At 42.4% G+C, this 25969-nt stretch overlaps 1 protein-coding gene across 1 annotated transcript in view; it reads left to right on the top strand.

The window, feature by feature from the left end:
- Positions 1-25969, top strand: part of tmem41b (transmembrane protein 41B) — a 50264-nt gene that overhangs the window by 20453 nt on the left and 3842 nt on the right. Inside the window, exons 4-6 of the mRNA XM_080190211.1 lie at positions 1855-1948; positions 5900-6004; positions 7998-8136. Coding sequence (XP_080046337.1) covers positions 1855-1948; positions 5900-6004; positions 7998-8136 — 338 coding nt within the window. The remainder of the gene's footprint in view (positions 1-1854; positions 1949-5899; positions 6005-7997; positions 8137-25969) is intronic.

Here is a 25969-nt window from a genome sequence, read left to right as displayed (position 1 = left end):
TAACTGGTGATAGTTGTAGTGGACATGTCAAACTTCCTTAGCCTCCTGTGAAAGTAGAGATATTGATGGACTTTCTTAACTCTAGCATTAGTATGCAGGGACAGAATGGTGCTCTGGATACCTAAGAACGTGAAGCTCTCGACCATTTCCACTTCATCCTCATTAATGTAGATAGATAGGGACATGTCCTCCACTACGTTTTCTGAAATCGATGACTATCTCCTTTGTTTTACTGACATTGAGGGAGAGATTAATGTTATCACAGCATTTCAGCAGATTCTCTATCTCTTTCCTGTACTTCATCTCGTCATTGTTTGAGATCTGACTCACTACGGTGGTGTCATCAGTAAATTTGAAAATAGAGTCGGAGGGGAATTTGGCCATACAGTCATAAGTGTATAAGGAATATAGTAAGGGACTGAGGACACAGATTTGCGAGGCACCATTGTTTAGGTTAATTGTGGAGGAGATATTGTTGCTCATCCTTACAGATAGTGATCTTTGGGTTAGGAAGTCTAGAATCCAATGACAGAAGGAGGAGCTGAGCCCTAGGCCACAGAGTTTGGAGATGAGCCTTGTTGCAATTATGGTGTTGAAGGCTGAGCTGTAATCAATAAATAGGAGTCTGACATGTGTATCATTGTTATCCAGATGTTCCAGGGTTGAGTGTAGGGTCATTACATCCGCAATGAACCTGATACGGCGATAGGCAAACTGTTAAAGAGGTGGATGTAGACCACTGTGATGATAGCAGATAGGGGGTTGGAAGCTCATCTGTGGGTCAAATAGGACACCAAGGTTAAATAAAGTCTCATTCAGCCTGGACAGATACATTCAGTGCCCAACGAACATGGTTTTGTGGTTGGGATGAAAGAAAGTGACTTTTCCTTTCCCAGTATTTAATTGGAGGAAATATTTTGCTCATCCGGAACTACTTTCACTCACTTTTGACCCTCCATTACGAGTGTCGGGTGTTGCCAGCACAGATACGGATCAACACAATCTCAGTTGTGCATCATTCCAGTTGCTGAGTATCACATTTTTCAATGTCTCCATTACCCCCCACTCCTGGCAACATGACTATATGTTTCTCAAACACTGTTCATGTGAAAAAGTAAGTTAAAATGTTTCAGATATGTTTGTTTGTAGGAATGAGCATGTAAGTAGTGTGCTACAGCACAGTCATGGTACTGAAACTCTTCCCTTAAACTGGAAGATTTGCAAAGTTCTGTTTAGGAAAGAATTTGCAAATATGAAGTACCTTTTATGAACCCAGGATGTCCCAAAGTTCTTTGCAGACAAATTAATTTTGAAGTACAGCCACTGCATTAATAGAGGGAAATGCAACAGCCAATTTACAGGTTTAATGCCCCACAAATGACAGAGATGATGATCAGAATCTGTTTTATTGATGTTGGATGAGGCATAAATGTTAGCCAGGCCTATAGGAAGTACACTACCATAGTACATTTATACTTATTTGCACAGACTAAAAATAGCTTAATCTTTTGGCTAAAGCATTAAACTAACAGTTCAGGACTTCCTCAACTTGGGTTATGTTTTCAAGTCTCTTGAGTAAGACTTGAACCCACAAGCTTCTGTCTCTGAGGCAGGAGTGCAACAACTAAGCCAAGGCAGACAATTTTCAAATGCTTGTTTTTGATTCTCACTCACCCCTTTCAACGTATGTCAGATTATCTGTGTAAAGCATGCAACTATGGGAGTGCTGATTAGTAATACATTAAAGGATATTTAAAATACAGTACTCATGATAGAGTGCAACGGTGTGAATTTAAGATCTTGTTGCACAGTGTACCATATTTTTGCATAATAATCCTTGACCTTATTCTCCAGTTTACAGACTTTTGCCATACCTGGTTCCATATTTCTTAGCATCCTCTCAGGCTTTTTGTACCCATTTCCTTTAGCATTGTTCCTCGTCTGTCTGGTAAGCGGATTTAAAAAAAAAGTGGAATAAGTTTATTGTTGATAACATGGAACATTTGTTCTCATATGCTGGAACTGAATAATACATTAGTTAAACCATAGCCAGAGCACTGTGTGTGAATCTCGTCGCCACATTACATTTATGCTGGAGAGGTTACAGAGGATGTTTCCTGGAATAGAGGGTTTTTTTGTAAGAGGAAAGATTGGATAGCTGGAGGTTTCCTTTGGCTATCCTTTTACGTCAAACCAAATAAACAAACTCAAGTTAAATCAGGACAAAGTAAAAGGGGCAGCTCCCCAAAAGGAGGGGGTGCAGCCTGAACAAAATCAAAGTACAAAGGAAACTTAAAAAAATGTAAAATTATAATGTGATTATTAGGGTCGATAATGCGCCCCAGCCGCTGCCCAACGGTGCGGAAGGCGTCAATTGCGCCCGTGGACACCGCATGCTCCCTCTCCAGGGATACCTGACCACAAATGTAGCCACAGTAGAGGGGCAGACAGTCAGGATGGATGACCCCCCCTCAATCGCCCGCTGCCTGGACCTGTAAATAGTGTGTTTTGCCAGGTTCACGCACAGGTTTCCTTTGGAACATAGGTGGCTGAGGGGAGGCTTATTCAGGACAATCATATATTAATAACCTTGAGTCTCAATTTTCTCCAAGTCCACCTGATATGTTTCCATAATCTTAAGATCTCTATCTGGTCGTCATTCAGTTTTCGGTTTTGTAGTGAAGCGAGTCTCCAGCCTGTTCAACCTCTCCTGATAGGTTTTAGCATCATTCCAGTAAATCACTCTTTTTCTCCATTGTCTCTATCATTTTTGTAATATGGAGACCACAACTGTTCACAGTATTCCAAGTGTGATCTACTTTAGATTCTATACAAGGTTAATGCAAGTTTGTTTTACAGCTCAAGAAGTGAACCACAGTGCGTTGTTCACTTTTTGAATAGCCTGGCTGAATTAATATATGTTGCTGCTGGAGTGATTTATTATCAGTACCCAGGGGTTCTTCTACACTATATCCCAAAATTGAATGTTCAATGTAATAATTTGTCTCTTTAGGATGTGTCACCACACACCACCCTTCTATCATTGAATTGTTTAAGTGCAAAGGAGGCCATTCAGTCTAGGAACCTTCATGTTGTTTCTATTCAATAATCATAAATGCCCTCTTGAATGCCTGATTGAACTGGTCTCCAGTGCATTCCAGACTCAAACCACTCGCTGTATAAAACCACTCTCTCTTGTTGCATTTGCTTCCTTTGAATTTTACTTTAAATCAGTGCTCACTTATTCTTGATCCTTATATGAGGGGCAACAGTTTCTCCCTATATGGTCTCTCCAGCTCCCTCCATGATTTTGAACATCTCTATCAAATCTCCTCTTTGCTGTCCTTGGAGAGGAGAAAGCCGTCCCAATTTCTCCAATCTACCTTCATTACTGAAGTTTCTCATCCGTGGAATAATTTTGTGAACCTCTTCTGCACTGTCTCCCATGTGTTCATATCTTTCCTGTCGTGTGGTACCCAGAACCAAACGTAACTCTCCAGCTGAGGTCTAACCAACGTTTTGTGTAAGTTCGGCATAACCTCCTTGCTCTTGTACTCTATGCCACTATTAGTAAAGTCTAGGATACCCTATGTTTTATTAACTGCTCTCTCCATCTGTCCTGCCACCTTCAATGATCTACGCACAGGTCCCTCTGCTCCTTTAAGTTGTATTCTTTTATTTTGTACAGTCTTTCAATGTTCTTCCTGCCAAAATGAATTATTTTGCACTTCCTTACATTTAACTTCATCTGCCACCTGTCTGTCCATTCCACCAACTTGTCTGTGTTCTTTTGAAATTCTGCTCTGTCCTCCTCACAGTTTACAATATTTCCAAGTTTTATATCATCTACAAACTTTGAAATTGTTCCCTGTGCATCAAGATCCACATCACTAATGTATATCGAGAAGGGCAAGGATAATGTTGACCCTTGGGGAACTCCATTGCAAACTTTCCTTCAGTCCAAAATGTATCCTTCATTGCTCACTTTTTCCTATTACTCAGCCAATTTTTGTATCCAATTTGCTACTGTCCCTTTATGACTTTTCTCAAGTGTGTTGTGAGGCAACATATCGACGGCCTTTTGGAAAATCATGTAAACCACATCAGCAGTATTACCCTCATCGATACTTCCTATTAACTCATCAAAAAAGCTCCAGTAAGTTAGTTAAACATGATTTAACTGAGCAATGCATGCTCTTTTTACCTAATCACCCAACATGTTTCCATGTGACTGTTAATTCTATCCTGAAGAATTGTTTCTAGAAGCTTCCCCATCACAGTTAAATTAGCTGGTTTGTAATTGCTGGGCTTATCCTTTTTGAATTACAGCTTTATGTTTGTAACTCTTCAATCCTCTGCCATCTCCCCTGCATTGAAGGGAGACTGAAAGATTGTGACCAGTGCTTCTGCAATTTCCCCTCTCCCTTCCTTCAACATCTTTTGAGTGCACCTCATCTGGTCCCAGTGCTTTGTCAACTTCCAAGTTCAACAGTTTATCCAATACCTCATCAATTTTGAACCCTTCTAGTGACAAGAGTTTCCTCCTCTGTCACCATGGCCTTGTTGACAATTGCTACCTTGGTAAAGACAATTGCAAAGTATTTACCAATTTATCCATGCCTCGTGCCTTCATATGCAAATCTCCTGTTTAGTCCCTAATCGGCCCTACTTTCACTCATCCAGTTAGTACAGGAAAGCAATCTAGGTAGACTTTCTTCTTTTTCCTGTCCCTATCTTCTGTTGTAAAGGCAATGACTCATGGAGTATTATTCCAAAAGTACAGACTGCCCCAAGTAGTAATTTTTAATCTGTGAACAGAAACAATGATAAGGATTCAGTTACTCTTTGTGCAATAACTGAACCCAATTGTTCCCTTGTGCAAAGTTCACTCATGCATTTTTCAACAGGAAATGGTGATTAAGAATGATAATCCTGATTGATTATTTTCCCATCTTTTCCCTCCCCAGGGCACTAAGGCCTATTGTAATTCTCTAGCCATTTCCATGGCTGAAAGCCAACTCTGAACAGACAGGGGATCAAAAGTCATTTGGGGTTTTCTTGGCCCGTATGACCCATAAACGTGGCTTCCCAGCAGCTGATTTTAAGTAGTCTTGGGAAATTTAACTTTTGACCTGTAGCCAGCAAGATGTGCACTGCAGAAACTGACAGGCTGGTATAGATTCTGTGCAATTTAGTAGCAGCTTGTGAGCCATTACTTTTTTTTTGAAAGAAAGTCTTTTGTCTTGCTAAATCTTTCTTTCTGATATTCTTTCTTAATATTGCAGTTCTTAATCTACCTTAGGATGTCTTTTTATGGTTAGATTTGCAGCTAGAATTTATTTTGACTACTTGGAGACACCAGTGTTGATGAAACTAACAAAGTTTAGGCAGAACAATTTGTTAAATAATGAAATTAAGGGCATACAATAAGAGGATTAGAATTCTTGAAATGAAATGCATATATAACCCCTTGCTACTATTGCGCTGTACATTTAACGCCTATAGGGTATTTGTATGTCTCCTCTTTAATCCATGTATTATGATTGCAGTTTGTTCTGCATTCTTTTGTATTGCTCTCTTGTAGGGAGTCAATATGGGCGCCACAGGCTGAATGGCCTTCTTCCACGCTTTGTGTAACTAATTAGTAAAGAGAAATTTATTCTGGGATTTTTGACTTGATTTGCTAGTGGGGAGGGATAGGAATATTTCATCCATGAGTCTGCGAAACAGCTAAAGAAACAAAATGGCCTACTTCTGTTCCTGTGTTGCTAAATACTTCCTGTAGTGGAGGCAAGTTGACAATTTGAGTTGTATGTTATGAAATGTAACTACATTTGTGAAGTAAACCTTTGTTGAAAATTAATTCAATATGGATTTTGTTTTTGTCCAATCATTACAGTGTTCTGGGGTTGGAGCTTCCTTTTGCTACATGCTTTCGTATTTAGTTGGACGACCAATTGTTTATAAATATTTGACAGACAGGGCAACAAAATGGTCACAACAGGTAACATTACTTCTATTTTCAGTGATTCAAAGATCCTATTGAGGGATATTAATTAATGTGAAGTTTAAAAGAAGAATGCTAAATAATGTAGCCACTGATTTACGATTTTTAGAGTGATTTTGTAATGCCAAATGCTGTTCCCAAGGCTTTAATTTATGTTGAGACTTTTTTTAGCATATGCTTGGTCTTCTAGAGTCACTTGACTTGTACAGCTGCATCTAAAATCATTGTTAGGCTTCTTATCTGGGTTGCTGCATTCCCCACTGACTGACAGCTAGATATAGATGTACAGGCCGATGAACTAGAGAAATTCATTACTGTCCTTTTTATGAAGCAGGCATGAGTGTTAGTTGCTCAATCCCCTCCAGCCAAAAAACTTAAAAAGCAAAATACTGCTGATGCTGAAAATCTAAAACAGAAACAAAATGCCAGAAGCATTCAACCAGTCAGTCAGCTTTGGTGGAGAAAACACGCAAGTCTACGTCTCAGATTTGAACTCTCTGAACTGAAAATTTAAAAAACAATATGAGAATACAATCAGGAAGAGGGCAGGAGAAAGTATACCCTAAGGTAACTAAATTTAGAGTGGAGTTTAAACCCAAATACTATAACAAATCATTTCAGTTCTGCAGAAGAGATTGCTTCCAAAATGGAAATTTGTCTCTTTCCTCAGTGGATGCTGACAGACTTGCTGTGTTTTTTGAATATTTTCTATTTTTGTTTAATGGTTGTTTCCCATGAGCATTAATCCTGTTGACTTTTGCTGGTGTGCATTGCCTTGTTTACTTGCTGACAATCTCGGGGCTGCCATTCCAGACAAAGCTAATGGAAAATTAATGTCAGCATTTATTCGTGGTGATGAATACCAATACCAAAAAGCTTCCTTTATTTAGTTTAACTGAAATTTATTGGAAGTAAATTTTGGCCTCATTTAATATGTTTTACTAATGCTATTACTAATCAGTATTTTGACAGTACAGAAAACCAATGACATGAAATCCTTCAAATTTGGAAAGAATATTTGCTATTACTGGTCATGCCAAGTCAATTTCTGTTGGATGACAGAATTTATTGCTTTCATCTCCATTTGAGTCAAACTGTAACCTGCATTTACACAAGTTATTTTTCCTTTCTGTTGAATTGCTAAAGTTATAGGATGTTCTCATATTAGGATGGTGAGATGGGGCTGAATGTTGGAGGTCTAATATTGAACAACAGAGGGAAATTTGCTATGTGATCTGAATGGCCTGTACAAGAAAAGTATAATAAAAGTTATAACATCTGAAGGAGACAATAAGGGATGGTTAAAGTGAGTCATGATGGATGATCTCTAAGGCTTCCTTGCAGAAGGTTAAGAGAGACATTAGTGGCACTCTGTAATAAGTTGGCCTTCCATCCTCTTGGAAATACAGAATATGAATAGTTTGAAAAGAAAATTACTTCAAAAGACATTATTAAAATAATTTAAATATTTTAAGTTATCTAACAACTTTAGGTCAAATACCGTTCCCAAGCTTAGAAGGAAAGAGAGGAGCAAAAATCAGTCTTGCCTTGCAATGGCAGTAGGAGCAGTAAAATTTCGAGTTCATTCCAGATACTTTGCATGACTAATGGACAGTATTGCCCAAGTTGTTGCAAGTGAAGGGGAATGCAAGTAATATGGAAACATCCTCATGTAAATAAAATGGGTGTGAAATTATTTTGGTTATGCTTTCATGCATTTTCCAGTGGTGTGTCATCAGTTCACCTGCATGATCTGTCATTACATGATCAAACATACAACTGATGTGTTAGGAGTGTACGCAATCAAAAAAGTTATTAGTCAGTGATGTTTTGCTGTATGTAATGTGGCAATGTTATATAACTTAACTTCATTAGCATGTTTATAATGGACTTATCTTTAAAGAAGAGAGTGCAAGAGTATTCATGGCTGAATGCAGTAGACTACAAATTGTGCCTAATTTCCATATGTTTTTTGAACATTATCTTACAGGTTGACAAGCACAGGGAGCATCTTATAAATTATATCATATTCTTGAGAATTACTCCTTTCCTGCCGAACTGGTTCATTAACATTACCAGTCCTGTAATAAATGTACCTCTGGGGGTCTTTTTCATTGGCACGTTTTTAGGTAAGTCTGTGTGTTTTCATGGAGAATTTTTTTTTTAAAAGATCCATTTGATTTGAAAGGATACTCAGTCTTGTTTCTGGTGAGGACTTATTAAGTATGTGGCTCAGTCTACACATTTTCTGGTATTAGGATCATAGAATCCCTGCAGTGCAGAAAGAGGCCTTTTGGCCCATCGAGTCTTCACCGACCACAATCCTGACCAGACTCTATTCCCATAACCCCATGTATTTATCCTAACTAGTCCCCATGACCGGAATTGAACCCAGGTTGCTGGCGATGTGAGGCAGCATGCCATTGTGCTCTGTCCCCCCCTTCCTATTTGGGGGACTGCCCCTTTTAATTGGTCCCTAAATTAATTTGAGTTTGTTTACTTGTTTGGTACCTTAAGAGACCCCCACAGTTTATTAATTTGCTCCCTTCCTGCTGAATGTTTAAACTCATACTTTGAGTTACTTAATGACAGAGTTCTCCGTGTGCTAGGTTGGGAAAATGAATCTTTCTTGAGGTTTGAAATGGCCCAAAGAGATGTGTGATGATGAAAGGTTGAAACTAAGTTCTCCATGACAGAGAGCAGAATTTTCCATTCTGGAGAATAAGTACAGTGGTAAGGCAGGGTGGCACAGTGGTTAGCATTGCTGCCTCTCAGTTCCAGGGACCTGGGTTTGATTCCTGGCTTGGGTCACTGTCCATTTGGAGTTTGCACATTCTCCCCATGTCTGCATGGGTTTCCTCCAGGTGCTTCCGGCATAGGATTCTGTGAAAGTCAGCATGATTCTTGGTGGGGTGGGTTCCCTTGTTTGATCTGCTTTGCAGCTAATTAATTATGCATCATTAAGTAGTTCAAAAATCTCATGGTGGGGTGCGCAAGAAGCCGCCTGCCTTGCTGTTACCTCATGGGATGGAAGGTCCATAATTAAAGGGCATCTGGACAGATATTCATGTACTGTAGGCCAGGAGCTCTGCACTCATCCTACAGAGTCTGCAACTTGTACTAGAGAATCTGGCAGATGTGAGCAATCACATTTCAGGGCCTACTAGAGCATCTCTGACATTGCCTTCACTCACCTGTAAATAAGAGCACCACTCACAATACACCCATGGTCAGGTCAACACTTGCAGTTGCAATATTCCATGTTTGTCAGCCATTTTACCTTTGTAGAGGCCCAACTGCCTCTTGCTGCTTAAGTCCTTTCTTGAGGTTGAGGTTTGGAGTTACAAGTTAGTTGTCATCGACGACCCTCCCTCCATCCCTGCCGCTGACCGTAGCCGATGGCAAATGATACGGAATGAACAGCTGAGATATTATAAGAAATAGGAGCAGGAGTAGGCCATCTAGCCCTTCGAGCCTGCCCCGCCATTCAATAAGATCATGGCTGATCTATCATGGCTCAGTTCCACATTCCCGCCCTCTCCCCGTAACCCTTAATCCCCTCTCTTATCAAAAACCCATCAACCCGCGTCTTAAAAATATTTAGCGAGGTAGCCTCCACCACTTCAACGGGCAGAGAATTCCAGAGATTCACCACCCTTTGAGTGAAGAAGTTCCTCCTCAACTCCGTTCGAAACCGCCCCCCCCTTTATCTTGAGGCTGTGCCCCCTAGTCCTACTATCCTTTCTGAGCGGGAAGAGTCTCTCCACCTTTATCCTATCCATCCCATTCATCATCTTATACGTCTCAATGAGATCTCCCCTCATTCTTCTAAACTCTAACGAGTACAAGCCTAATTTATTCAGCCTCTCCTCATAGCTCAACCCTCTCAACTCCGGCATCAGCCTAGTAAACCTCCTCTGCACTCCCTCCAAGGCCAAAATATCCTTGCGTAAGTACGGCGCCCAAAACTGCACACAGTACTCCAGCTGCGGCCTCACCAATGCCCTATACAGCCGCAGCAAGACCTCCCTACTTTTATATTCAATCCCCCTCGCTATGAAGGCCAGCATCCCATTCGCCTTCCTGACCACCTGCTGCACCTGCAGACTGGGTTTTTGCGACTCATGCACAAGGACCCCGAGGTCCCTCTGCACCGTCGCCTGCTGCAGTTTTTCTCCACGTAAGTAATAATCCTTCCTACCATTATTCCTACCAAAGTGGACCACCTCGCACTTGCCAACATTAAATTCCATTTGCCATTTCCTGGCCCATTCGCCCAGCCTATCTAGATCCTTCTGTAGACTCTCACCACCCTCCGCGCAATTTGCCTTTCCACCAATTTTGGTGTCATCAGCAAATTTCAACACCCTACACTCGGTTCCCTCCTCCAGATCATCTATATAAATGGTAAATAGCTGAGGCCCCAGCACCGACCCCTGGGGCACTCCACTAGTCACCATCTGCCAATCCAAATAGCACCCATTGACCCCCACTCTCTGCCTCCTATTTGACAACCAGTCCTCTATCCACGCTAACACCCTACCCCCAACTCCATGCCGCCTGACCTTCTGCAATAACCTCTTGTGAGGTACCTTGTCAAACGCCTTCTGAAAATCAAGAAAGACCACATCCACCGGCTCTCCTCTATCCACCGCCCTAGACACATCCTCATAGAACTCCAGTAAATTCGTCAGACACGACTTCCCTTTAACGAAACCGTGCTGCGTCTGCTGTATCAAGCAGTTCCCCTCAAGATGCCTCGCTATTTCCTCCTTGATGACGGATTCTAACATTTTACCTACAACAGACGTTAAACTAACAGGCCTATAATTCCCCGCCTTTTGCCTGGCACCCTTCTTAAACAACGGCGTAACATTAGCCGTTTTCCAATCTTCCGGCACTTCCCCGGAATCCAGCGACGTCTGGAAAATAACCACCACGGCATCCACTATCACCTCCGCCATTTCTTTCAGGACCCTCGGATGCATTCCATCCGATCCTGGGGACTTGTCCACAATCAGCCCCTCCAGTCTGTCAAGCACCACCTCTCTAGTAACAGTAATGTCATCGAGACCCTCCAATCCTACCACCTTTCCATCTCTAACATCCAGCAAATTATTCACGTCCTCCTCCGTGAAGACCGAAACAAAAAAGTTATTCAAGACACAGCCATTTCCCCATCCCCTACCACTAAGTCCCCCTTCTCATCCTCTAAGGGACCAACGTTCACCCTAGCCAGCCTCTTCCTTTTTATATATTTATAAAAACTCTTGCTATCCTTTTGATGTTACATGATCCATGAATCAGGAACAAACTGGCTGCAATGCAAACTTCACAACAGAGAAGAGAACTTAAATAAGCATCTACGACATCCAGTTCCCTCAATTATTGGGGTGTTCCTTTAGTCAGCCGCTTATACTGACCGTGATCTGACTGACTAATCTTTTGGTCAACATTTGTTTGGACATGTAATGCAAAACCACCCTTAAACTCACTCCACCATATTCTTCTGTCAAACACCAATTTTCCACACCCCGCAATCCATCGACCCACCCTTTATGACCATTCCCCTCCCCCTCTATCACCCTTGAACCTCCCCCTGTAACCATGAACCATATCACTATAGAACAAAGAACAAAAATCAGCCCGGGAAACAGGCCCTTCGGTCCAACAAGCCCGCGCCGCCATCTCAACACCACCAGTCCCCCCCTCCACCCACAACCCTTGTCTAATGTTTTATGGCCATCCAGATTGAGGGAATCTGATTTAGGGACAATTTATTCCTGCCAATCAGCCTAACAGCACATCTTTGGGGTGTGGGAGGAAACTGGAGCACCCGGAGAAAACCCACGCAAGCACGGGGAGAATGCGCAAACTCCCACAGACACCGGCCCAAATCCATGTGCCTGCACAGCAATCAGCGATAGTCACTGAGCTGTCGTCTTGCCCAGTATCTTATCCAGTTTAGGCACACACTAACGACTTGAAGCACTAGGCCAATCTCGAACAACCAAGAGCAGCCCCAGTACGACCCATTGCATGTATGCCCCTTGTTGGACACGAGGTGGACCGACTTAAAACCTGCTTTCTCTCCATACCCTTTAGCTTTCAATACCTGCATATGTGGCACGAGTTCAATAACCACATATGTGGCACTGAATTAAAGGCTTTTGAAAAAATTCAAGTAAATTGCATTACACCATTGGTTTCAGTCACTATAGCACAGTCACATCTTCTAAAAATTCAAATAATGTGAGGCACACAAACCCAAACGAATGAAGCATAACAGGTTGCCCCCAATAAGACCTCACTCCTTCCAGTGAGTCCAGATGGTGTCGACTACACAGGATTCCATTAATTTCCAATGTGGCAAGTTCAAACTGACCAGCCAGTAATTTTCAGCATCCTTTCTGGTCCCTTTATAAAAAATAGTTAGAGGAAACTTCCATTCTTTAGAAGTTTCTCCATCTTCCAAACAACGTTTAAAGAGCAGACAAAGCAGATGCAAAACAAAAATCCCTCCTTTCAGAGAATAATAAAGTTATCTCGTCAAGTCCAGGAGGGGCAAAATTTTTGCATCCGAATAGCCTTTTCTGAAGACCTTTAGGAGTGAAGTTTATGGTCTCCAATCAGACAGTGCACATTGAGAGGCAACTGAGACTTGATCCAAATCTTCAACAGTGCAGACTGTTGAATAAAAAGCATTGGTCAGCTATTAAGTCTCACTTCCACTTACTGGATTAAATAATGGGCCTGTAAGGTTTTAACTTTCTGCCTGGACTTCATAGTTCCAGAAAGATTTATTGTCCCCACTTTCTGCAACTGTATGTTCAAACTTCAGCACCACTTGTTGCAATACAGATGATTGACTTCCAACAATCAATATCATTTTCTGTGCCATGCACAACTGCAGCTGAAGATCCTGCCCGGGCCCCTGATGCCATCCTCCTCAACATGCCTTTCCTCCCCACAGAGTTGACAGCATTCCCAACCTCATGCCCATCTTTCAGAGCCACCTATCTAATCCCGCTCTATGACCCACCTGATGAGGCAATCAGCTATCAGTCTCTCCCCTGGGTCTGCCACTCTACCACATCCCACTCCCCTCTTTTACTATGGCTCTTCCATCCTGTCGCCAATAGCCTGAGTTCTCCTCCAGGACCTCACTGTTGACACCACAGAATCCCCACCCCTCCCAGACACTAATTTCCACTCCACTACACCCCCCTCAACCCCCCTACTTGCGCATAAACTCTTCCTTGGTAAGCCTACCCATCCTTCCTCCCTGCCTCCCTTCTCCAGCCTTGCCACTGGGTTTGCTAATTGCACTCAATGAGTATAGCTACATGAGGTCTCCAAGATGGAGAAAGCAACATCTTTGGACCTCCGAGTTGTGGAAGATGAGTTCGCCAGGTGCACACCACTTATCTACAATCATAAACTGAACATTCTAAATTTTAGAACTTATTTTGAAGGGATGCTTAATTCTGGTAATGTGGCATTTTAATGCAAACCACTCACCATGATTCCCGTTGCTGGTGCGAGTGGAAAATTTCACCCAAACTCAGTGGTTTTGTTTCCAGAGGTTGTGTTGATTATTAACTCACCACCCTAGTTCATTTATAAAATTTGGATGTATAGACCTGCAGCTGGTGTCATAACTAGTTATCCGATCTTGGCTGGAAAACAATGGAAGCCTTGTCTGTATAATATAACTTCAACACCTGCAGCATCCCTGAACAGCTGTGAGATCCCTGAGCTCATCAGTTTACACCCAAAATTTCTGGGCTAGGTATGTGGATATTCTACATACCTAGCCCAGAAATTTCGGGTGAAAGAATGTATACTCTGTTTTGGCCAAACAGAAATTTAATTGATGGATTGCTCAGGAGCTTGCTTTAGAGATTACTGAGCACGATTGAGGTTACATATCAGCAGAAAGAAATTGATTTGGAGTATTACAAATAAGGATATGTGGTTAAACATGTAATCTATTTACAAAAACAGTCGTTAAGTCAGAGTTAAAGCACTCTGTGCTGTTTAGGATATGTCCTTATGGAAGGAACATTAAGACAACAGCCACTGTTCAGCATAGATTCACCATGATGATGATGCTAGTGATGGGAAATTATAGTTATTTGGACAGCTTTTGGATGTTGGGACTATTTACACTGGAGCAGGAAAATCAAGAAGTAATTTAATTGGGCATTTTCAAGTTCTGAAGTGCTTGTATGGAGTGAATAGAGAGACCAATTCCTGTAGCTGCAAACTATTTTCTTATCTCTTATACGCTTTATCTGTTTTATTTTTTCTTGAGGGTCACTGGCAAGGCCAGCAATTATTGCCGATCCATTAATGCTCTGAAGCTGTTGTCTTGAACTGCTATAGTCCATTTGATGTACGTACAGCCACAGTGCAGTTCAGAAGGGAGTTCAGCATTTTGACACACTGTGCAGGAATATAGTTCCAAGTCAGGATGGCGTATAACTTGGAGGAGGACCTGCAGATGATGATCTGACATTTGCAGCTCTTGTCGTTCTAGCTAGTACAGGATACAGGTTTGGAAGGTTCTGTCAAAAGAGCTTTGATTTATTGCTGCAGTGCATCTTGTTGATGGTGTACACCAATATCGCTGTGCGTCGGTGGTGGATAGGGCACTGATCAAGTGGGCTACTTTGTTTTGAATGGTGTAGAGCTCCTTGAATGTTGTTGGAGTTGTGTTCATCTGTGGACAGTATTCCATGACACTTGTGACTTGTCTTGTAGATAAGTGAACAGGCTTTGAGGAGTCAGGTGAATTATTTGCCAGAGAATTCCAAACGATGTGGTGCAAATGTTCCTTGCCACTTATTGAAGTCTGAGTGTTCAGATTTTACTGTATTTGGATGGAATTTGCTCATTATGGAATGGCATAGTTCTATCTATAGCATGATTCTTCTACTATTTAGTATGTATGAAGCCCTGTATTATAGTTTCACCAGGTTGAACACCTAATTTTTAGATATGCCTGGTGTTTCTACACTCTTCATTGAGCCATGGGTTGGTCTTCTGCTGTGATAATGGTATAATGAGGGATATGCTGAACCATGAGATTACAGGTTATGGCTGAATACAGATCTGCTGCTGATGGTCAACAGCACTGTTAGATATCCTGAGATATGTTCTGTGACTATTCCATTTAGCACATTGAGAACATCCTTTACTATATGACATTACCAATGTGAAGACAGGACATCATCTCCAAGTGGACTGCAGAATGGTCACTCCTATCAAAACTCTTGTGGATTGATGCATCTACAATAGGTAGATTTTTAGGGACGGTCGTTTGCTTTCCTCCTTGTCGGCTTCTCATCATCTATTGGCAGCCTGCTAATGCAATTGAGCCACTTTTGGTGATGGGCATTGAAGTCCCAAACCCTGTGTCCGTGCTATTCTCTCAGGTGATGGTTAACATGAGGAAGAACTGATTCATCAGTGGCGATAATGGCAGTTGGTAATCAGCAGACGATTTGCTTACCAGTGTTTGACCTGATGCCATGAGACTTCATGGGGACCAAAATCAGTGTTGACAATTCCCAAGATCTCTCTGTCCCACCTGTATACCGCAGTGCAGTTATGTCTGTGGGTTGTCCTGCTGGTGATACAAGGGAAGGTGATGGAGGTGTTTAGGACACTTGTTGTAATGTATGTTTCTGCAAGTACATCCATGTCAGGCTGTTCATTGACTATTCCATTGGACACCCTCCCGAATTTGGTAGTCCTCAGATGTTAGGAGGACTTTGCAGAGTTGTCTTGGTATGGTGTGCTTTTGTCACTTCCCATGCGTAGGTTGATGCCATGTGGTCTGACCAGTTTTTTTTACTTTTATGTAATAGCTTGATATAGTTCAGTGACTTGCTCAGCCATTTCAGAGGTAGTTAAGAGTCAACCACACTGCTGTGGATCTGGAGTCACATTTAGGCCAGAGCAGATAAGGACACCAGATTTTGTCCCATAAAGGACATGAGTGAGCTGGTTTTCACAAGAATCCAGTAGTTTCATGATCATTATTAATAAGAGTAGCATTTTAATTCAGATTTATTAATTAAAATTCTCCCAGCTGCTGTGATGGGATGTGAAATGTCAATTTTATCACAAATTTGATCTTTGCCTCCTCCTTCCATTTTGAATCCCTCCTCTTTCTCTTTGGCTTCATAAATGTTCCACCCATGATCAGTGCAAACTTTAGGACCAGTATCTCATGGACTATGTACAAGTTACATCACAGTAACAAGCTGTTTGGCTCAGCTCGCCCCTTTTAATGTTTCATGCCCATATGAGCAATAGATCAAATCATTATGTTCCTATATTATTTCAACCCTTTCATACCTGTTTAGTCACCACCTGAATGTTGACCATTTCAGCCTTAAACAGTAACCTGAAGTGAATTCTACATCCCACTGTTGTCCACGTGGACTTTGCTCCTGCACGTATTGCTTCTCGGCCTTTTGGCTAAGATCAAATGTAGTATTGCTATGCTGTGCTTGGTTGATGTCATTAGGTTACATTTCAGCTTCATTTGAAGCAATCTTTAAAAGCGGCATCTCGGCCTTTTGGCTAATATGCAAATGAGATCAAGCCTTGGAGGAGGAGCTATGCTTACTGCAATAAGAACACAATAGGAGCAGGAGTAGGCCATCTAGCCCTTCGAGCCTGCCCCGCCATTCAATAAGATCATGGCCGATCTGTCGTGGCTCAGTTCCACTTTCCCGCCCTCTCCCCATAACCTTTAATCCCCTCGCTTATCAAAAACCCATCAACCCGCGTCTTAAAAATATTTAGCGAGGCAGCCTCCACCACTTCAACGGGCAGAGAATTCCAGAGATTCACCACCCTTTGAGTGAAGAAGTTCCTCCTCAACTCCGTTCTAAACCGCACCCCCCTTTATCTTGAGGCTGTGCCCCCTAGTTCTACTGTCCTTTCTGAGCGGGAAGAGTCTCTCCACCTCTACCCTATCCATCCCATTCATCATCTTATATGTCTCAATGAGATCTCCCCTCATTCTTCTAAACTCTGACGAGTACAAGCCTAGTTTATTCAGCCTCTCCTCATAGCTCAACCCCCTCAACTCCAGCATCAGCCTAGTAAACCTCCTCTGCACTCCCTCCAAGGCCAAAATATCCTTGCATAAGTGCGGCGACCAAAACTGTGCACAGTACTCCAGCTGCGGCCTCACCAGTGCCCTATACAGCTGCAGCAAGACCTCCCTACTTTTATATTCAATCCCCCTCGCTATGAAGGCTAGCATCCCATTAGCCTTCCTGACCACCTGCTGCACCTGCAGGCTGGGTTTTTGCGACTCATGCACAAGGACCCCGAGGTCCCTCTGCACCGTCGCCTGCTGCAGTTTTTCGCCACGTAAGTAATAGTCCTTCCTACCATTATTCCTACCAAAGTGGACCACCTCGCACTTGCCAACATTAAATTCCATTTGCCAGTTCCTGGCCCATTCGCCCAGCCTATCTAGATCCTTCTGCAGACTCTCCACACCCTCCACGCAATTTGCCGTTCCACCGATCTTGGTGTCATCAGCAAATTTCGACACCCTACACTCGGTTCCCTCCTCCAGATCATCTATATAAATGGTAAATAGCTGAGGCCCCAGCACCGACCCCTGGGGCACTCCACTAGTCACCAACCGCCAATCCAAATAGCACCCATTGACCCCCACTCTGCCTCCTATTTGACAGCCAATCCTCTATTCACGCTAACACCCTACCCCCAACTCCATGCCGCCTTACCTTCTGCAATAACCTCTTGTGAGGTACCTTGTCAAACGCCTTCTGAAAATCAAGAAAGACCACATCCACTGGCTCTCCTCTATCCACTGCCCTAGACACATCCTCATAGAACTCCAATCCAATCAGCTTGGATCATGTAGATCAAGCCCAAGACAGGAGGTAGAGCCCTGTTCTTGTCAGCTTGAATTGGGAATGTCTCAATTTGTTGAGACTTTGAATTGGACTTGATTGAATCGGAATAAAAACAAACAACATTTTTTTTTGCTCTTAATATTTAAATAGTTCTTAATTTGCAACCTCATGTATTGGTGGATACTCTGTTTCTATCTACTGTGTCATTTTAAAAATAATTTTGAACAATTCTAATATTGTTCTGCAACCTATCAAACTGAAGAAAATTTTCAGTGTCAGTTTTTGTGTTCCCTTGTACTGGTAGAAGCCTTGTGAATCTGCATTATTCCCTCTACAATCTGAAACCAAACTGCACAGAGTTTGTAGGCACCTTTAAAGTGGCTCTTTATCTCTATACCTTGGAATATAACTTTGAATTCCATTGACTTATTTTTTAAAGTCTCATCAACCTGTGTTGCTGCCTTTAATAACCTGTACTCCCAAATTCCTCTGCTATTCCACAGCACTAAACTTAATTCTATTCAGTATATAATTGTTTTTTTTTTCACCTCAACAATCTGGCACATTTTAGCCTAATTTCCCCAAGTTATCAGTACCTCTCCAGCTTTCTTTGGCCATCTCCTGGAGAATTAATCTTGCCTGATATTTTGTGTGCAGTTTTGGGCGCCGCACCTGCGCAAGGATATTTTGGCCCTGGAGGGAGTGCAGAGGAGGTTTACTAGGCTGATACCGGAGTTGAGGGGATTGAGCTATGAGGAGAGGCTGAATAAACTAGGCTTGTACTCGTTAGAGTTTAGAAGAATGAGGGGAGATCTCATTGAGACGTATAAGATGATGAATGGGATGGATAGGATAGAGGTGGAGAGACTCTTCCCGCTCAAAAAAGACAGTAGGACTAGGGGGCACAGCCTCAAGATAAAGGGGAGGCGGTTTAGAACGGAGTTGAGGAGGAACTTCTTCACTCAAAGGGTGGTGAATCTCTGGAATTCTCTGCCCGTTGAAGTGGTGGAGGCTGCCTCGCTAAATATTTTTAAGAAGCGGGTTGATGGGTTCTTGATAAGAGAGGGGATTAAGGGTTATGGGGAGAGGGCGGGAATGTGGAACTGAGCCACAACAGATCAGCCATGATCTTATTGAATGGCGGGGCAGGCTCGAAGGGCTAGATGGCCTACTCCTGCTCCTATTTCTTATGTTCTTATTTTGACAATCTACAAATTTCAACAATACTTCCCAGTAGAAATCAAAACCATGAATATGCACAGTGAATTTAATTGCCCACCCCCAGATCAGAAACTCACTTTTCTTCTAGGAATGCTGTATTGATCTCCAACTGTTGAGCACCTGGAATCACTTTAATTTGCACAAAGCAAGGGTTGAATCTATTCTGTATGACACAGTTCATCATCACAATATATTTACCCAGTGGGCCATTCAAATTTTTTTCTCCCTGTAATGAAGCTTGAACTTACTACTCAGATATTGAGTTGGGAATAGCCTAACCGCTCTCTGCCCAGATTATCCCTCTGAGGAAACTAACTTTTCTAATGTTACTGATTGTAGTTAATTGGACTATTATCATAAATCGGAGGAAGTATAGGCTATATGTTCCCTCAAACCTGCTTCACCATTCAGTATGATCATGGCTAATTTTCTGCATCAACTCCATGTTCCTGACTATTTCCCATATCTCATGATACCTTAAGGAATGAAGATTTATCTCAGCCTTGAATATACTAAATGATAGAGCATCCACAACATTCTGGGGTCGAGAATTCTACAGATCTACAACCCTCCTGAGTGAAGAATTTTCTCCACATCTGTCTAAATAGTCAATCCTTATCCTGCGATTGTACCTCCATGTTTTGGACTCCCCAGCCAAGTGAAACAACCTCTATCTACCCAGATAAGCCCCTCCAAAATATTGTATGTTTCAATTAGATCATCTCTTGCTCTTCTAAACTCCAGCGAGTATATCTCCAAATTACTCAACCTTTCATCTTGGGATAACCCCCCCCATCCCAGAAATCAACCCGGTAAGCCTTCGCTGTACCGGTGAGACATAGATATGGAAATCAAAACTGCATACAGTACTCCAGATGTGGCCTCAACAAAGTCTTATACAATTGCAGCAAGACTCCTAGTTTTAAAATCTGAGTAACTTTGGAAAGTCATAACCAGTGTATCCACTATTTCTACAGCTCCCCCTTTTTGAACTCTAGGATGCAGGCCATTAAGTCTTGGGAATTTATCGGCTTTTCACCCCTTAGGATTCTCATATTTTTTTCTGCTGATCTTAATTACCTTGCCCTCCTCACGCTTATTAGCCCCTTGTTTACCCTCAATTTCTAGATAGACACACATTACATACCCGAAGATAGACACAAAATAGTTGTTTACTGTCTCATTTCCCTATTGTTTCTTCTGTCTTAAAAAACCCACCACTTCTTTAGCTGCTTTCTTTGTATACCTGTAATTGTAAAAGCTTTTAAAATCTGCTTTTATATTCCTGGCAAGATTTTCTCTTCATGCTATTTTTTCCCATTTTATCAATTTTTTGTTTTCCCTTTGCTGGATCCTTTATTACTTTTCTTCAGATCATTACTTACTACTTTTCTTCAGGTAAGATTATAAAACCCAGGCTCATCGAGATTAATCCAACTGTTTTAATTGCTGCAGCATGAAAATATGAGTTTGTAACATGAAACTGCAGTTAACACTTAAGTTTAAAGATGTTTCTTGTTTGTTGTGAGCTCTTGTTTTAAAATAAGCATTTAAAATTGTTGTGCTTTTATGTTCTTCCTCTTGCACTGCATTCCATAATAGAAAAATTGGGCTACATGCCTTTGTGCTTTAAGATATATGTGCATGTATACATCTTACACATGTGCTACGCCACTTTTCTCTTGGCACCAGAAAATAGTGTGTGTTTAGTTTAAAAAATGACTTTTGTCACAGCTTCATTCCAACTCTAGGAACTTGTTTCTCCCCTTACCTGATCATTCTCGCTTTCTGCTCTTTTGAAGATTGATTTCTGCATTCCACCCTCACATGCTGAAGTGGGGCGCTTGAGCCTACTTTATATGTGAGAATGACAGTGGCAATATCTGTGCAGAACTTGATAACTATTGTCAATCTTGTCCTTGCTGAATATCTCTACTCCCTACCTACTGGTCCAGTTGAGATTATCTGATTCTGTACAGATCAGGAATCGAACCTGGGATCTTCTGATCTGTATAGCTAAATATTTATCCTTTTGACCAACATACACTCATTAATAAGCCAACAACGTCTTCACTAAATTAGTCTTGTTCATCGGATGGATGGTGGCCATGTACCCAAAGACAATCTGAACTGGCCACTGGGTTATGATCTGCTGTGTCTGCACAACAAGGACACCCACACATGAAGATGGTGGACATTGAAACAAAGGAATGAGAATCAGTCGCCAGGTTGTCATCTCTGGAGTCTGTGTTTTTCTTCCAATGCCACTCCAGACAAAGTTCAGCTAGCTGAGAAGCAAACCCAGAGGCAAAAAAAGGCAAATCCTACATCTTAGCTTTCTGTCATCTTCTGCAGCAAATACAGCAGGGCTAACATGCTGAAGTGGGGCTCCTGAGCCTACCATGCAGTGTTTAACAGAGTTAACGCCAAGGTACAAATCCTCATTTCATAAGACGAAAATCTGCCAAAGAATTACCTTTTTGACTGTTGGTCAAATAACCTCACCAATTTGCTTTAACAGTCCCATCACTCTTTTTCTAAATTGTAAACTTCCATCAAGACTGTTGGGAGCCTTTCTGAAGCTTCTGTTTTTGTGTTGATCCAGAATCCCATAGTTTTTCATGTTAGGGCAGTGGTAGGTGCATGCAACAGTACCAGTTCAAGGGAACACTTTCCATCCAGGTGCTTTGCTTACTGAAGTGATGGTGATTCCTAGCACAGCTGTCATCTTTTAGTTTTTATGTTCTAAGCCACAAGATGAGCCACTTTTTCATTGGAAGAACTGATTTCAGTTCCTAGGCACATCTGTGCTGTGGTTCTGTTGCCAACGTCTGACTTACAGAGCCAGCAATGCTACGAAAGATAAAACTAACTGTCCTTATAAATCCAGCTGAAGTGAATAGCCAATCTTCCAAACTGCAAATGGTTTCCACCTAGTGGCCACCAAGCTCAGTTCAGTCTGATTCATCTTTCTATAACATATCAGCAAACAGAGGTACAGGAAATAACACCTCTAATTTATTTGGCATTTTTAACATAGGAAAGCATCTCCAAGCATTTTACAATGTGACAATTGACACTGAGCTAAAGAAGAAGATGCCCGCTCAAAAAAGACAGTAGGACTAGGGGGCACAGCCTCAAGATAAAGGGGGGGCGTTTTAGAACGGAGTTGAGGAGGAACTTCTTCACTCAAAGGGTGGTGAATCTCTGGAATTCTCTACCCGTTGAAGTGGTGGAGGCTGCCTCGCTAAATATTTTCAAGAAGCGGGTTGATGGGTTTTTGATAAGAGAGGGGATTAAGGGTTATGGGGAGAGGGCCGGAAAGTGGAACTGAGCCACGACAGATCAGCCATGATCTTATTGAATGGCGGGGCAGGCTCGAAGGGCCAGATGGCCTACTCCTGCTCCTATTTCTTATGTTCTTATGAAAGGCATCCAAAACATGGAAGCATTGTGAATTGAGGAGGATAGTGTAGAACTTTGAAAGGACATAGGCGAGTTAGTGGAATGGGCTGACAAGTGGCAGACAATTCAATGCAGAGAAGTATAAAGCAATTGATTATGTTAGAATATGGGGAGACAATATAAAATGAAGGGTGCAATTCTAAACTGGGTATAGGAGTAGAAGAACTTGGGTTATATGTGCTTAAGTCTTTGAAGTAGACAAGACAGGCTGGTTAACACAGTATACAGCATCCTATGCTTTATTAATAAGGATATAGAGTACAATAACAAGGAAGCCATGTTAAATATGTATTGAACACTGGTTCAACTTCGCTGGAGTATTGCATCCAGTTGTGGATGATACACTTTAGCAAAGGTGAAGGCATTAAGGAGTGTGCAGAAAAGAATCACAAGAACAGTTACAGGGATGAGGGACTTCAGTTCTGTAGATTGGCAAAATTGTTTTCTTGGAATGCCTACAGTGCAAAAGGAGGTCATTCAGCCTATTGAGCCTGCACTGACAGCAATGCCGCCCAGGCCCTATCCCCTTAAACCCACGTATTTACACTGCTAATCCCCCTGACACTAATGGGCAATTTAGCATGGCCAGACCACCTAACCCACATATCTTTGGAGTGTGGGAGGAAACCAGAGCACCAAGAAGAAAGCCATGCAGACATGGGGTGGATGTGCACACTCCACACAGACAGTTACCCAAGGCCGGAATTGAACCTGGGTCACTGGTGCTGTGAGGCAGCAGTGCTAAAGACTGTGCCACCATTTTCCTTGGAAAAGACTGTTGAGAAGAAATTTGATACAGGTATTCAAAATCATGAGTCTGAACAGAATAGATAGGGATAAATGGTTTCCATTGGTGGAAGGAATGAGATCAAGAGGACACAGATTTAAGGTAATGGCAAAAGAAGCACTGAAAACATGAGAAACATTTTCATGTACTGAGGTAGTGGGATCAGAAATGCACTGCCTGAGTGAGTGATGGAGGCAGGTTCACTTCAGGCATTCAAAAGGGAATTATATTATAATCTGAAAAGTTAGAATATGGAGGACTGCATGGAGAACTCAGAGGAGAGCCAGCACAGATATGACTGGCTAAATGATTTCCTACGGTGCTACAGCAATTCTCTGAGGAGAAGGTGCCAGGTCATCGTATTTTTGCTTCGCACCTAGTTTTCAGCCAATACCGTGGACAATACAATTATGTCAATCTGGCAGCAGCAAAACAATAAGGCTGGAATTTCCTGGCTGTTCACCGGTGGGATTCGCTGGTCCTACTGGTGGCACACCCCCCTGCTGCAGGTTTCTCAGCGATGTGGGGCGGCTTCAGTGGAATCCCTATTGATAGCAGTGGGACCAGAGGATCCTGCTACCAGCAAATGACATGCTAAGAAATGTGTGGCTGGAAGCTGGAGAAAGATGTGTGGGTTAGATGGATTGGCCATGCTAAATTGCCCCATAATGTTCAAAGATGTGCAGGTTAGATTGATTGACCATGGTAAATGTGGGGGAGAGGGCCTGGGTAAGATATTCTGTCAGAGAGTCAATGCAGACTTGATGAGTCGAATGGTCTCATCTGAATGGGTAATCTATGGTTCTATGAAAGAATTGGAGAGAAATGTCATGCTGTTGTGCTCACCTCTATCCTTTTGCTTTAAATAATGAATGTATTTTTCATTGAGGATTCTGGTTACAGAAGGTTAGGGGGCATGGAGTTGGGGGTAAGGTGTTAGCGTGGATAGGGGATTGGCTGTCAAATAGGAGGCAGAGAGTGGGTGTCAATGGGTGCTATTCGGATTGGCGGTTGATGACTAGTGGAGTGCCCCAGGGATTGGTGCTGGGGCCTCAGCTATTTACCATTTATATAGATGATCTGGAGGAGGGAGCCGAGTGTAAGGTGTCGAAATTTGCTGATGACACAAAGATAAGTGGAACAGCAAATTGTGCGGAGGGTTAGAAAGTCTGCAGCGGGATCTAGATAGGCTGAGCGAGTGGGCGAGGACCTGGCAGATGGAATACAATGTTGGCAAGTGTGAGGTTATCCACTTTGGTAGGAATAATAGTAGGAAGGACTACTACTTACAGGGCAAAAAGCTGCAGCATGCTACGGTGCAGAGGGACCTGGGGGTCCTTGTGCATGAGTCGCAAAAACCCAGCCTACAGGTGCAGCAGGTGGTCAGGAAGGCATAATGGGATGCTGGCCTTCATAGCAAGGGGGGTTGAATATAAAAGTAGGGAGGTCTTGCTGCAGCTGTATAGGGCACTGGTGAGGCTGCAGCTGGAGTACTGTGTGCAGTTTTGGTCACCGCACTTGCGCAAGTATATTTTGGCCTTGGAGGGAGTGCAGAGGAGGTTCACTAGGCTGATACTGGAGTTGAGGGGGTTGAGCTATGAAGAGAGGCTGAATCGACTGGGCTTGTACTCGTCAGAGTTTAGAAGGATGAGGGGGGATCTTATTGAGACGTATAAGATGATGAAAGGGATAGATAGGATAGAGGTGGAGAGGTTCTTGCTGCTCAGAAAGGACAGCAGGACTAGAGGGCACAGCCTCAAGATAAGGGGGGGGGGGACCAGTTTAGAACAGAGTTGAGGAGGAACTTCTTCACCCAAAGGGTGGTGAATCTCTGGAATTCTCTGCCCGTTGAAGTGGTGGAGGCTACCTTGCTAAATGTATTTAAGATGCGGGTAGATAGGTTTTTGGTAGGCAAGGGGATCAAGGGTTATGGGGAGAAAGCGGGCAAGTGGAACTGAGCCACTTCAGATCAGCCATGATCTTATTGAATGGCGGGGCAGGCTCGAAGTGCTAGATGGCCTACTCCTGCTCCTATTTCGTATGTTCTTATGTTCTGCCATTTGGGCACTGTGAAATTTGGTGGATGCTCTTTTTTGCCTGTATTTACACAGGAAAGTGGAGTTTGTAATTTGTGAATGTATAGTGGACATATTGCTGAAGCCATTCAGTTGGTCCAGGAACTGAATAACCTAAGAAAGCAACTGTACTCTTATGACACTGAGCAAAACTGTACGCCTGAATCACTTTCCTGATTTACATACCAGAGAACCCAGTCATGAACATAATTGCAGGAAAGCCAATACCCTTCTCCTTGAACTCGAAGGAACTGATAAAGTATGGAAAAATGAAAGTCAAAGAAATGTTTTTAAACTGTATGCCCTCAAGCAGACTTTTTTTTTTAAGGCAATTTGGTTAACTTTGCTGTTGAAAAGGCAATGCAAATACAAACTGAAAATGGACAAAGGACTATGCCATATCTTGGCCATGCCAGACATTAACATACTTTCTAGCAATTGTATAGCAATCATGAATGCTAGGTTTTCTGCTATCATGATCTAGAAATACTGAATTTGCTTG

Source organism: Carcharhinus amblyrhynchos, chromosome 6, assembly GCF_965287045.1.
Source record: "Carcharhinus amblyrhynchos chromosome 6, sCarAmb.v2.hapA, whole genome shotgun sequence".
Classification (NCBI taxonomy): domain Eukaryota; kingdom Metazoa; phylum Chordata; class Chondrichthyes; order Carcharhiniformes; family Carcharhinidae; genus Carcharhinus; species Carcharhinus amblyrhynchos.
This window is presented reverse-complemented; position numbering and strand designations above follow the sequence as displayed.